Below are 13,402 nucleotides of genomic sequence, written 5' to 3'. Positions count from 1 at the left end.
TGCATTGCGCATTATGGAGCTTTAAAAACAGGAGACCCAAATCTAGGGCTCGCAATTAGCCAGGCATACAAAAGAACACAAAGAGAGCGCAGAAGAATGTTAAGCCCCCGCAATAGAGTTGTGTTTCTCTTTCTTACTTTCGCGTGCGCTAAGCCTCTAGGGTACGCTATTCTAAAACTTCCCATATCTTTATTTGAATGTGATGCCGAGGCTACTCGCATGACCACCAAGGACAACATTCTCGGTTAATACTTGCCTATTCTCAGTACCACTTGTGCGTACCATCAAAACAGCTTAAATCGGCATCCCACTTCAGCGTCGCTCTGTCATATAGTCGCGTGAAGGGCTTCTTTTCTTTTCTATGTGTTCTTTTTTTCGGCAAGATCTATGGGAAGCGAGAACGCAAACACCCTAAACTGCCGTAAACATGTTGGCATACCGCGTTCGTCGCAAACCTAAGCCGACTCAAGCTCCGCTGGAGATTACTTATGCAATGAATGACTGAGGATGTCGCCATGTCGACAATGCAGCACCGCATTGTGTCCAAGGTTAAGCATATAGCTACCGAGGGGAGTGTAAAGCATTGCACTGTACAGTGAATAGCATTCTCGGGCGCTGCCACTTGGGGAACTCGTGGGAAATTCACGCCCGTCGAGCACTGCCATCATTGCGGCCGTACACGGCGCTTCTTCAATGAATCATCGCGGTCTTGCGACGTAAGTTTCCACGTGCCGCGGTTTCTTGCGAGGGAAGAACCGTTCGCGGAGATCTGTGAACGCGATCCATACATCACGATCGTAATGAATGGTGGCAGAATTTCCGAAGCGCAGGCTAAAATGAAAAAGCGACGGCGAGTTTGGCTCTATTTAGGTCACGCCACTTCTCGCATATAGAAGAGCGAGAATTCTTCAGCGCGAGGTCTATCTGGATGCGAACGAGAGCTAGTTTTTTTTTTTTTTCGTTACAAAGACCTTTGATGACTTATTTTTTTTTTCTTTAGTGTTTCTTACGGGGAACAGCCGTCTACCGAAAACCAAAGATGAATGAGAAGTTCAGTGAGAAAAATGATCTGAAGCGAGCGCGCAACGTAAATAAAGAAACAAGGAAAGCATCAACGTTCAACTCATGTCATACCTGCTGTAATCTCTCAGTGGTTATGGCCTTCTGCTTTTGGTATGGAGGACGTCGGTTCGATTCCCGGTAGCGACGGTCCCATTCCAATCGCAACAGAATGCAAAAAGAAAAAAGGAAAGTACGCTCATATACTCAGACTAAGGTGAACGTCAAAAAAGAAAAAAAGAAACAGCTCATTCCGAAGCCCTCCATGCACTACGCGTTTCTGATATAGGCTTCGTGTTCCTTATGGATCGACAAACTACTGTGGCCATAAATCAGGGTGAAAGAACACAGCCAGCATAATTTTGCCTCCCGAGTAGTATATTAGCGAGATTCGTAAGAGAAAGGTAAGTGCCAAGGCTGGTATCGCAACTTTCTCTGTTATAAGGCGAGGTAAACATCGCATCGTGCAGCCGTGGTGCCCTGCACAAATGGCCCGACGGAGCAGGGAACAGATCGCACGAGACTGTCCTTTCGTCTTTCATAATTTATTACTATTCGCCGATCGTTTCGTATTATTGCATCGGGTAAGCGTCGCAGTGCAATCTACAACACTCAGCCACGTGGCTAAGCGGCCATGTCGTTCTGCAACGAGTACGAGAGAGTGGGTTCAGTCCCCGCGGCGGCCGCATATCGATCGGTTCAGAATGCGAAAACAATCGTCTACGAAGCTTTGGGTGCATCTAAATTTCTTTTTTGAAAGTTATGCAGATCCAACGCACATGTTGGAATCTGTGTGAGGCGAAGCTTTCGTGAATGGTGATGCCTGTTTGATGCTACACCAAGACTGTCTTGGATTGGTTTGGTTTGATTAGTTTTATGGCAATCGTAGTTAAGACAAATGCCCGTTTTGGCGGATCGGCCAACAACGGGAACACATTAAGTGGCGCATACTGCGTGACTGAATTAAAGAAAATAAATTAAATCAAAGAATCCGTTAAATATAATTTGCCATTCTATTGCTACGGAACAGTATTTCCGATGACAGATCAGTGTTCTTTAGAGAAGTGTGTGAGCCGACATTATATGCACAGGTCTTATTCGGAAAGTAATTTTTTGGTCACGCAGAGCAAAAGTTCGCGTAGTTTGTCAGCACAGAAGGGTTCTATAAGTCACTTCACCGGTGCTTTCATATATTTGTGGACATAACTACGTTTGTATTTATACCAACAAATATACCGGCGAAATAGAGATCGACCCAGCAGCCAGGCAGGCACAACAAACCCGAAGAGAGAGGCAGAGATAGCTCGGCTTTAAAAATACAAAAAAAGAACTCGAAGGTTAATCCGGAGACCTCCGCTACGCGGTCCCCATGCATGGCTTTCGCAGCGTAAACACTATCAATCATATTCAGTACCCCATACACTAATGTGCTCTAAATTTTCACGGGACACTTTTTCATTATGCAGAGATTGTGCTTCTCTATAATTTTTGTTTAAGAGGAAAGTTTACCACAGGAGCTCCGATCTGCTTACGTGCGAACGAAGAAATTCTTTTGCTTGTCATTGATTGCACCGAATTCGACAAGGTTTGTTGTACGTATAAAGAAATAATTACTCTACCGGCTGCAGAAAGCGCAGTACCTGTTTAGAGCATTTATTTAGGAAAAGTTGTTGCATATTACAACATTAAAGGGATACTGACACAAACAGTCATGTAGCCAGCATTTTTTTTTTCTAGCTTTATCGGATAGATGTCAACCCTTGGCCACAGCGTCATGCCAGAAATCCTCCGAAAACGAAATCGCCTATTATATCCTCTTTTAACGTGACCAAATTAATATGCGTGCCAAATGGAGTGCGACTTCTTGGCGTGGTGTTTGTTTACAAGCCATATTTTCATGTCGTAAAAATCGGAGTAATACTGTTCACAAACCGCTGGCACACACACCGGTCAGCTTGGTCCAGTGGTCGCGATCCACACAATGACCGTGTCTCGCCGAAATCTGGACGCTGGCCGAATGGACCATCCTTACCACTTTCGCCCTGCACTTTACCGCAATCCACACGGGATAATAAGCTTGGTTCATTGTTGTCGTTGTTGTGGTTGCTGTTGTTGCTCGGTGAAGTAAAGTTAGGTTAGGTTGATTGCTGTCGCTTCTGTCAAAACGCACAGCGCCATTCGTCCTTCTCACATTTTCACCCCTATTATGCCATCGTTTGAAGCTTTCGTTAAGGAGGCCGCAGTGCGGCTTCCGCTACTGCACCAACCCACGGATGAGTGAAACCTTAATATTACCACGTGACACTCTCCTCCCCGAATTAGTGTGACGTACAGAGGTTGCTCTTGAAAATAAAGCCTATGTTTGACGTCCTTTCTGATTTCGTCACAATAAAACGGCTTAAATTTTTTTCTTGATATGTTGCACGTTCGTGGAGAAATTGAGGCTCACACTGAGTCGATTACAGAGTCGGCGGAAACCTTACAGGTGTATCTCCGTTTTGTGTCAAGGGCGCAGACACGCGAGAGCTCTGCCGCCTTTGCCCGACGCCTGTGTGCATGTGTCAATTGCGCGAGAAAAATCTAGCGACTGCGCCTAGGTACACGCTTTGTTCCGTTCGTCCCTAGCCGATAAAAATGCGCACTGCGCGAGAACCGGTGCTTATACAGCGACCTATACAGAGTCAGTAATAGCGAAGCATACAACATTGGTATGCGGGCGCTTTACTGCAGGCCAATGTATATTATTAGCAGCAGCATCAAACGCAGCACGGGAGGAACAAATGAAGTACTGCAAAAGACAACTGAGAACAAGTGACGTCCCAGCAGCGCCGTCACCGCTCTGGCGCGAGTGAGAGGCGGGGTTTGGTTCGGACGCGGTCGGCCGTTCATCTTCCCTCGTTCCACGCGTTGGGTTGCTGTCTTAATGAACCTTCCCCAATTATTAGGTGCACAGGCGTCGCCACCATGCTGCGGAAAAAAAATTATATTTTCATATCTTTACATGCGTTGTGAGTCTTGTACGATCAACACGGTCGCCCCGAAGAAGACGACGAATGAGTCCCACCGCGTTCCCCTAGTCCAGGGCTCCGCTGAGGGTAGCTGCCCTGCGGGCGCGCCTTACTAGTCCTTGAAGAGAGGATGGACGACTCCATCTGAAGCCGCAAGAACCACTGTAAAATAGAGCAAATAAACGTTCTTCACCACCATTCCCAGCACCCACCGCGTTCTTCTAAGGTGGTTGCCCTTGTTTTACGCCTCAAACTTCCACTGACTGCTTGTCCCCTCGAGGGCTTTGCCCCTATGTCACAGTTCCGAGCTTTCAAAGTTCCACTGAACTGCTGACCTCCTCCTGCGGGTTGTAGTGAGGGGCCCGTTGGCACCGAGCGCCAGCAATCGAAGACTTCTCCAGCGACGAGAAGAAATGCGACGGGGGTGACGTCAGCCCCTAACCCACGTTGTCCCCCCAACGATGGGTGCATTTAGGGCATAACCTGCCCATTGTCAGAAGAGAGAGTCGCCACCGGCCGCCCCCTCGGTCTGGTGTGCTCTTACAGCTACATGTACGCTATATTCCGCTGTATCTGTACATACTGTATAAAGCTGTTCGGTTCTTTTTCGTCTGCTCCAAAAGTCTGTCTCTCGTTCTCCACCCTGAAGTCGCAACAGCTCTCAGCTATGCTGGTCAGCGCTGCAATTGCTCTAGTAAATATACCTTGTAAGTAGCCTTCAGTATAACTACTGCTTTATTAGCGTATTATCTTTGTCCAAGTGCGCACTGTCACCAGAAATAACCAAGAAAATGCGCCCAATCACCACCTTTAGTTAAAGCCTATCACACTGGCAATAAAGGACGTGGCAGTTTTTTTCAATCTGCTTACACAGGATATATTAGAAAAACTGTCTACCGTTGTTCGTGGTTACGTTTAGTCACGGAGCTCGTCTCTACGTTTCCCGCGAGCACTGCTGCTTCGCCCGGCGCAAGACAGAATGAAAGCAGTATTTTTAAAGCCGCATCGCTTTATTACAACATAGAATCGTCTGTGCTGCAACGTTATTTGCAAAGTGATAAACAAAGAAGAAGAAAAACGAAAAAGAAAAACGCCGTGTTACATACCATGGTAAAGAAGCTGGTGTTGAGTTACCGGGATTGTTTGTCAAGTAGCCAAGCTGCAAGCTTCTCGCGACGTTTCCACTTTGCTACGACAAAAGGAGCTGTGGTTGAGCCTGGAAAACAAACAATTAAAAAAATACGTAAGCAAAACAACTTGGACGAACAGCGCAATGAAAACACGTTAATAATGGCCAGTCCGGAGACAATTCTAAACGAACCATGCGTCGTGTAACTCATCGTAAGAAACATCTAGACGTATATTTCATGCACCTGAAAAAAGACTGTGCTCGACCGGTAAGACCAAGGATGAATTGGAAAAGATCGTCAAAGCACTAAATTGTACGTCCGAGACGTAGTGAACACACAGCTACAAGAGAAAGAAAAGTTATCGTGCAAGCTTCCTGCTGAGTCAGATAAACTTGGCAGCCGCGGCACACGATTTAATTTGTAGGTAACATAGCGCGCTTTCTTGCTAATGATTATGATGCGGTGCTAATGTAAAGGCTTGCATACGCCGAGCGATCGCTCAAATGACAGGTATTCAGCTCAATAAATTGCTGACAAGGTTGTGTGTGGTGCAAGCAGCTACTAACAAACTGTGCTGAGTGCGTGATTCGAAGGACCATTTTTGGCCACAGTTGCATTTCTTACGAGTTTTGGGATTAATGGCCAGCAAATGGAGGCTGAACGACAAAGGTTCCTCGGGGTATGTCTCCCAACACATATAACGTCGCTTCAAAGGATCAAAATGGAATGCTGTAGCGTCAGACCTCTGATAAATTATTGACTCAAGCCAAATATTCCTTCACTGTTTCAAAGTGTCTCACTCGCTGGAGCGAAATATTGTTAACGGTGCGTATTGTTGGGTGAGTTTACACGTACTGGGCTAAGCAACGACGAGCGCAAAATAGAAGAAGTACGCGCGCGCACGCGCATTCGGAAAAACACGTCACAATTACGAAAGAGTCCTCTGTAATTAAACATCTTTCTATATTATGCTATGCTAGGAGGGCGAATTCGAGGAAGGAATTGCAGTGGGGCAAGTCGACGCCTATCAGCACAAGCACAGCTGCGCCCATGCCTGGCCTCAAATTTATTTATTTATTTATTTATTTATTTATTTATTTATTTATTTATTTATTTATTTATTTGCAATAACTCAAGGACCCTGTGCACAGGGTAGTGCGCACAGACCACAGGGTCCTTGAGGGCCCACTGCTCGAACAGCGCTAAGAAATTCTTGATACCAGGGACAGACAGGGAGAGAAGGCATAATTTATTGAGTAGACGCAGAAAAGTGGTCCCGAGATAACGCACCGTTATAGCCTGTCGGTGAAGAGCGAAGGGAAGACGAGAAAAAGGAGGGCCTCGAAGAGCGATGAAGAGATTGGATAATGCGAATGCATGCAACGATCGTGTCCGAAGGAGCCGTTCACCAGCCTCGAAGCTAAAGAAGAGAGCGTTGATGCATCACTTCGCTTCGGTCTAGGGCCCAGTGACACTTTTTCGCACAATGACTTGTTGATTGGCACTAACATAAGTGTCAGTGCCTGTCGTTCACAGTGCTGTTGAGGACAAGCAACAAGTACGCTCTTCATTGTCAGTGACAGTCAGGTTTCGGGAAAAGCCCTGTGCGCTTCAGCGCGTCGTCGGCCGCATTTGTAATTTGTGCTTTTACGAAGGCCTCGGAGTAAAGCGTTAATTTATGCATGTGTCTTTGCGAACAGCAGGCGCTTTTGTTATCTGTGTACCTGCGTGCGCGCGTGTGCGTGTGTGCATGCGAGTGCATGAGTGCGAGTGTGTGTGTGTGTGCTGTCAATCATTGACATAGCGGGTGAACAGTTGCGCTGGCAGCCGCACGCACACACAGTCAATCAATCAATCAATCAATCAATCAGCACCAGGCTTTCCTCTAATATTTTGGCTCTCATGACCTCAGCCTTTTATTTCTCTTTCATTTTCTTTTTGCATTCACTTTTGCAGGAAAGCGGCTGAAATGATACGCGTTCTCACAGTACTTATTCACGCGTGCATCCCTCTCCTTTTATTTCGTTTGCAGCTACGAGACTCCGCCAACGTAGAACTTCGGCTTCTCACCAGCCAACTGCTGCACCTGGCCTTTAAAGGTGAGAGTGCGCGACAACGGACACGAGACGATTACCCCGGTAGAAATTTTTAACTTATCGATCATCGCTTCCGTTTTATTTTGTTACGTTAAATTATTTTACCTCAAAAGTCGTTATGGCTTTCTTCTCGTTTCTACATTTATTTATTGTTTCTTTCACCCACGCCCTGATGCGCAAATCTTTATTTCGGTTACACTCTTAACAAAAACGCATGTAAAACCGCCTGCTTCTTGGCCGATCCCCGTATAGTAGGCATGAGCCAGTGTTTGGAAACGAGAACAACACTTCTACCACCGGTTTCAGCGAGGAAGCTTTTTTGTACGGGTCTCTATCAGCGAGGCAACATATCGGGTTTTTTGGCACAGAGCCCCGTACGTAGACCAAGATTTTCCAGCACACGTACAGTGCTCAACGATGATTGAAACGCGATATACGGAATGCGTGGCTGCCGGCACTTCTTTGGGCCAGCGGTGGGCCGGTGCGGACACCGAACTGGTGTACGTATTTGTGTCCCACGAAAGCGAAGACCATCGCGGTGCATTGTGACTGCATTCGGCCCCTCGGCAATCATCCAGAGCTCAGCCACGGCGCAGAAAGAGCCGGCCGCCATGCGGGAAGGATATCGCGTTTCAATCGCCAAGTATGCTGTGCGTTGCAGCGACCTTTTCTTCTTTTTTTTTCTTCCGGGGAGTGCGGGAGACCGGCAGAAGAAATGACCCCGGTAGCGTAGCAAGTCAGTCTGTACTGATCGCATGCTTGCAACCCCGGTTCTCTCGTCGTGGCTTAGTCGTCGGCTGTCCCTTCGTCAAACCTGCAGCCACCTGCGCTGGTCACGCGCACAAATAGCAAATGAGGCCGAAATTTGGTGAGCTCGCTCTATGCGCGCGTGCGAGAGCGATATATTCCGGGCCTGTATTCACGCAAGAAAGAAAGAGCTCTTACGCTACTTTTGTTCCTAAGAGAAATTTTCAGCCAATCCCGACACTGGTCCTTTATGTTAGCGGAGGCGCGGCTGGCCTGTGGCCGAGAGGTTTTGTGAATGAGAAGCTTTGTGAATTCGGCCCCTGCAGTCATCTGGCCAGTGTGGCCTTACCTCGGCAAAAAAAAGCCGCACCTTTATTGATGAAAGGAAAGAAGCCCGCTTCTACGTTAAGTCCACTCATGTAAACAGCTATTGATTGTTTCGCGGTCGATACGATGTGCGGAACCTTTTGCTGGTGGTTTGTCGTAAGGCGGACGCAAATTCAGAAGCGCCGCTCTTTCAGTCCTAACCTTCCCTAGTGCGGTGCGCCCTGAGTAAACGTTCGTTAAACTGAGAATAAACATAAGATCAGTTTAGATCAATTAGGCATTCATTCAAAACTCGACTTTTTATTAATTTCGCGGTAAGATGTTGATTATTAGAAGAAATAAAGATCAAAAATTTAGTTTTCTTTTTTTTTTGTAATTTCCTTCCGAAATCTCAGTGCCGGTACGTCGTTGTGACATCCCGAATTTCAAAGTAATTCTTTTCTTTTTGTGTTTGGGTTCTCCTCGTTTAGTAAAAGTGCTTGAGTCTTGGTAAGTTTAGTCGTCCGGCCTTTTAGAAGATATCTTAGTGCATATTAGGGATGAATAAATGACCAGGCTCGAGCGTACATCGCCAAAAGGCATCGAGGTCACGTCGAGTTGGTGCGGGAGCTTCAAGGCGCGGCACGAAGTGTGTGCACCCGACTTTTGTTTTTGCGTTGTTTCTGGCCTACCGAGCCTCTCCTTACCTGCAACAATAATTTTTGGCATTGTAGAAGGGTGACTTACTAACACAGATAAAATATTTTTCCCCTCTTTTGTGTTTCTCAAGCAATAGTGGTGAAAAATTCCACATCACATTACAAAAGTCAAAAAGCTTTCTTTTTCTTTTTTTTTTTTGCATTTTGCGTTTTCCATCGACACCAAGATACTTTAGAAGCAGCAAAAGGGCAATAAAAAGGGCAAAAAGAAATTCAAAAGATAAGTGAAGCATAGACTAATTCTAGCTCCAAATTGAGATAGGACGTCTTGAAACGTAACATTTCCATTTGCGTCCGAAATCTTCAAAAGCTCCCCCACCCGCCTACACTTACACATTTTTCTTTCTTTTTTTTTCTCGTGTTTACACTAGTTCAAGTGCACGGTGCTGAACACAAAACCTCTCGGCAAGTACGAGTGAACGAGGTCTGAGCTCTCTTTCCAGAAGTGATCCCTCCTTCCAGTTGCAATGGTCTGTTTTCTTTTGTATTGAACAACCACGTACGAGCATGACCATTTTAGACTGCGAAGTGCTTCGTGTCGCCAAGCTCACACACTCGGCTAGCTTCCCAGTGCAGCAGCCACCTATAAGCAGCCTGTCCACTACCAAACGATTCCATGCGGTCCCAACAATGCGTGGTTTTGGCACATTGGACACTCGCCTAACACTTAACGCTTGAGCAGTAAGAGAGTTAAACCTATTTATTGACCGTTAGTTCAAACAAGCACTGCCATTCAAACAAGTGGGAGAAGGAAATTGAAGAAACGGAAAGAGAAAAAAAAAAGAACAGTCGCACTGGTAAATAAATGTTTGCGCGGAACGTCGTCGTATTTGATCACACGTACCATTACGCTATCAATATACACAGCAACGCCGCGTTCACGCCTGAAAACAGCAAGGTACATTTTCTGTATTTCACAACTACAACGGCGCACAGCCTTAATTTAAATCGCAGTGTGCCCAAACCGCCGTGCGGAACAGGGAACACCGGGCACTGGCTGCTTCCTGCTGGCCAACCTCTATGATTTTGGACCCACAAATTGTGTGTGCCCTAGCCTGTCGCCAAATCGACTGATCTACGGAACACACCATTGGTGACCGCGGCTGGCGACGCTGTCGTGCGGCTTCCTAATTTTGTTTGTTGCTGTTTGTTGTCCAACTGGGTGAAAACGGCTAATATCGGCAGAAGAATCGGGTCTTTGCCTCGTGAAGGACAACAAAAAGAAATAAAGAAAGACACTTTCTCTGATGACAACATAAAGCCCAAACTGTGGGTCGTGCTCCAGATCGAGCGCGTGCTCCGCATAGGTTTTTCGGTGCAGCTCGGGGAAAGTCGTAATATCAGCTGCCGGACGTACGCGCATCGAATTCCCATTGCGCAAAAACGAGTGCGCTCTCCACCCCTCTTTCCCGACTCCACACTTTTTTTTTGACCTAGAGTCATGGCGTCTCTTGCCACATCTGCGGGCACCACTTAGTGGTGCCGCGGGTTCGTCGCGAACGAGTCGGCGTCTGCGCAGCAAGCGCTGTATGCCCAAGTGTAGAGAATGCAACTCTCACCCCACCCCCCTCCCTCTCCCGAGACCCCGGTGTTGGTCCGGCGTTCATTCGGTGGCGCGGTGCGAACCACGTGTTGAGCGGGCGAGATGCTTCTTCCAGCGTCGATGGGCAATCCTCGTAATTGGGCTCCGATCCATCGGCGGCTAATGAGGCCTCCTCCTAATCGGTCGCGCGGGATGCCTTTCGGGAACCGAGCGCCTATCGATGAGAGTGGACGGCAGCCGGATATGCTAGCGGCGGTGGCGGCTGCCACAGCAGCGCCACGAGCTGGGAGGCGGGTCGGTCCCTTCGTCGGAACGATGTGAAGCCACGACGCTCTTTCTCTTTCTTGTTTTTCTCGTCAGATGCTCGTTAGATGCCTTCTTGCAGCGTTTTCTTGCTTCCCTTTTGTTTTTGTTTTTTTTTTTTTCATCCTCATTTCTCGCATTTCCCCATAAAGCTTCGGGCTCCGACCTCCAGCAGTAGCTTGTCTCGGAGGAACGCAAAGAGATGGATGCTTCGCGTACGGATCACGATGCACCAGTCTCCTGCTGCAGCGTCGGTGCTGTCCCAATTAAGAGAACGCACGTGGATGTCGAGTGCTTCTGAGAGTGGACTCCATTCCGTCTATGAGGATACGTGGAAGGGGTGCGGGCGGGGGCGGGGGGGAGGGGGCGAGGGGCAAGCAAGTTTGCCAGTGAACATAGCGCTGACCTTCCAGAGTTCCGTTGCGCGAAAAAAGAAAGCTAATAAGATGAACGGAAATGGGCGAGAGATAAGGCAACTTCCGAGCTTATGTCCAAGTTTTGTCGTCTTGATCTTCTGATGCACTTGCGGCTGCTAATAGGTTCCTGCTCAGACTCGGCTACTAAAGCTGCTCTTAGACACGAAGTCCAGTGCCATCTGAACTAATACGCACCCGGGCTTTAATGGTAATGCGTTCGTTCTGTTTCGTACGAGCAGGTACGTGCTCGTGCTTCCAAGGCAAGTTTGGCAACGAGCACCGAGCGTAGGTTGCAGGACAGGGACGAAAACGTGAACACATCTGCGCAGCTGGAAGAGCAAACGTTAATCTCGTGTAGCCATCCATGGGCTTTGCTTCGGCTTCTTTACGTACTTTGCTGCGTACATCGCTAAACCGAGGCCAAATCTTAAATTACAAGCTTATATGTGCGTTCTGCGTCTATATAACAGACGTTCAATAATGCTAATTAGACGCCTGCGCGTTCATTTGATCGAAAAAAGCTATATGCCCCAAAGCAACACAGTGGTCTATGAGACATGCCGTGGTGTAGGGATTCAGATTAACTTCAACGGTGTGGGGGAACCTTCAGCGTTAACCTAAGCCAAACAGCCGCTAATATGACATAATGTTAAGCAACAACACAGTTCATGATTGCTCTTCGACCTCTTGAATTTCTGCGTGAGTACGCACGCTTATCCAGAAGAGACAGTCTCTAGATACGTGGATTACGAGAGGACTTGCCGACTAATAAAAAACAGGTTGGACTGATTACGGAACAGAATTAGTTTACTCTCGCACCGGTGTACTGTACACCGACCCTAGTCGCCATCTGTCTCCGTGGCCAGCGCTGAACCTTGCGGATTTGATGAAGGAGCAGCTGCCGTACAACGCCCTAACGAGTGAACTCCGGCGGCAAGTATGCGATAGGAACAGGCCGAGTGCTATGTGGGGCCGTTCGTTCCGACCACACTGTAGTTCCAACGGTTCCCGCAGTCCCCAACGAAAAATAACTGCCACCTACAATATTTGAAAATTCTGATCTACAGCAGGTAATCGAAAGTCACGATGGGCCGCTTACCTTCATTCTCGAAGAGGAAATGGTTCAGTCAATGCCTTTTACCAATGCTATACCTTTGTGGCTTTTGGAGGATAACGAAGGAGCTTGAGTAGAAGCTAAAGAACGTGCAAAGAGAGATGGGACGAAGAATGAAAGGCATGACCTCGAGAGACAGAAAAGTGACATTATACATTAGAGAACACGCGAGGACAGCCGGCATTCTAGATTATATTAAGAGAAATAAACGGAGCTTAGCAGCTCGTGTAATGCATAGAGCAGACGGCAAGTGTTCCTTTAGAACAGGATATGTTCAAAGAGAACTAGAAGGCTGGAGAGAACGGCAGCGGTTTAAAGCGGTAGTGAGGCGAAGTTTGAGAAACTGATTGTTATCACACCATTCGCTGCATACAAGTGGTCCACAACTGAGAATTTCGAGAGCTCTCTGTTGACGTGCGTAGCTGTTTCTGTACAGCCTTGTGGGAGCCCTGTGTCTTTATTTATTTATTTATTTATTTCAAGTACCCTCATGGCCCTGCGGGCATTGTTGAGGGGAGTGGAACAAGACATACAATTATACAGATAACAAGAAATGTAAATACATTCATGGGTCACAACATTACATATCATTGCATTATAGCATAGCATTGCATAAATAACACTACATAGCTCACTGCACTGAGTTTCACAGATTTCACAGATTTCAGCAATTGTGCACATTTATGTAAGGCTAAAAAAACGAGAAAAGAAAACAACTAACAACGCAAACTAGAAAATCAGCAACACAGAGTTCGTGAGGGACCACGAAACGAAAGGCACGCATGTCATGAAGAAGAAATGTAGACACTTAACTTATTCTTAAAATGCTCGAGATCGTCGGCGAGTGCCACATCTGCTGGCAAGTGATTCCACTCGGATGACGTAGTTGGAATGAAAGAAGTTAAGCGAGCGGTAGTGTGACAAAGTGGAACGCCCACTTTGCGTGGATGGTCAATGCGCG

At 47.2% G+C, this 13,402-nt stretch overlaps 1 protein-coding gene across 1 annotated transcript in view; it reads left to right on the top strand.

Moving 5' to 3' along the window:
- Window positions 1-13,402, top strand: part of LOC142578955 (carbonic anhydrase-related protein 10-like) — a 102,310-nt gene that overhangs the window by 85,008 nt on the left and 3,900 nt on the right. Inside the window, exon 6 of the mRNA XM_075688694.1 lies at window positions 7,230-7,296. Coding sequence (XP_075544809.1) covers window positions 7,230-7,296 — 67 coding nt within the window. The remainder of the gene's footprint in view (window positions 1-7,229; window positions 7,297-13,402) is intronic.

The sequence above is a fragment of the Dermacentor variabilis genome, chromosome 4, assembly GCF_050947875.1.
Source record: "Dermacentor variabilis isolate Ectoservices chromosome 4, ASM5094787v1, whole genome shotgun sequence".
Taxonomy (NCBI): domain Eukaryota; kingdom Metazoa; phylum Arthropoda; class Arachnida; order Ixodida; family Ixodidae; genus Dermacentor; species Dermacentor variabilis.
Note: the sequence above shows the minus strand (reverse complement) of the source record. Positions and strands in the feature narration are given on the sequence as shown.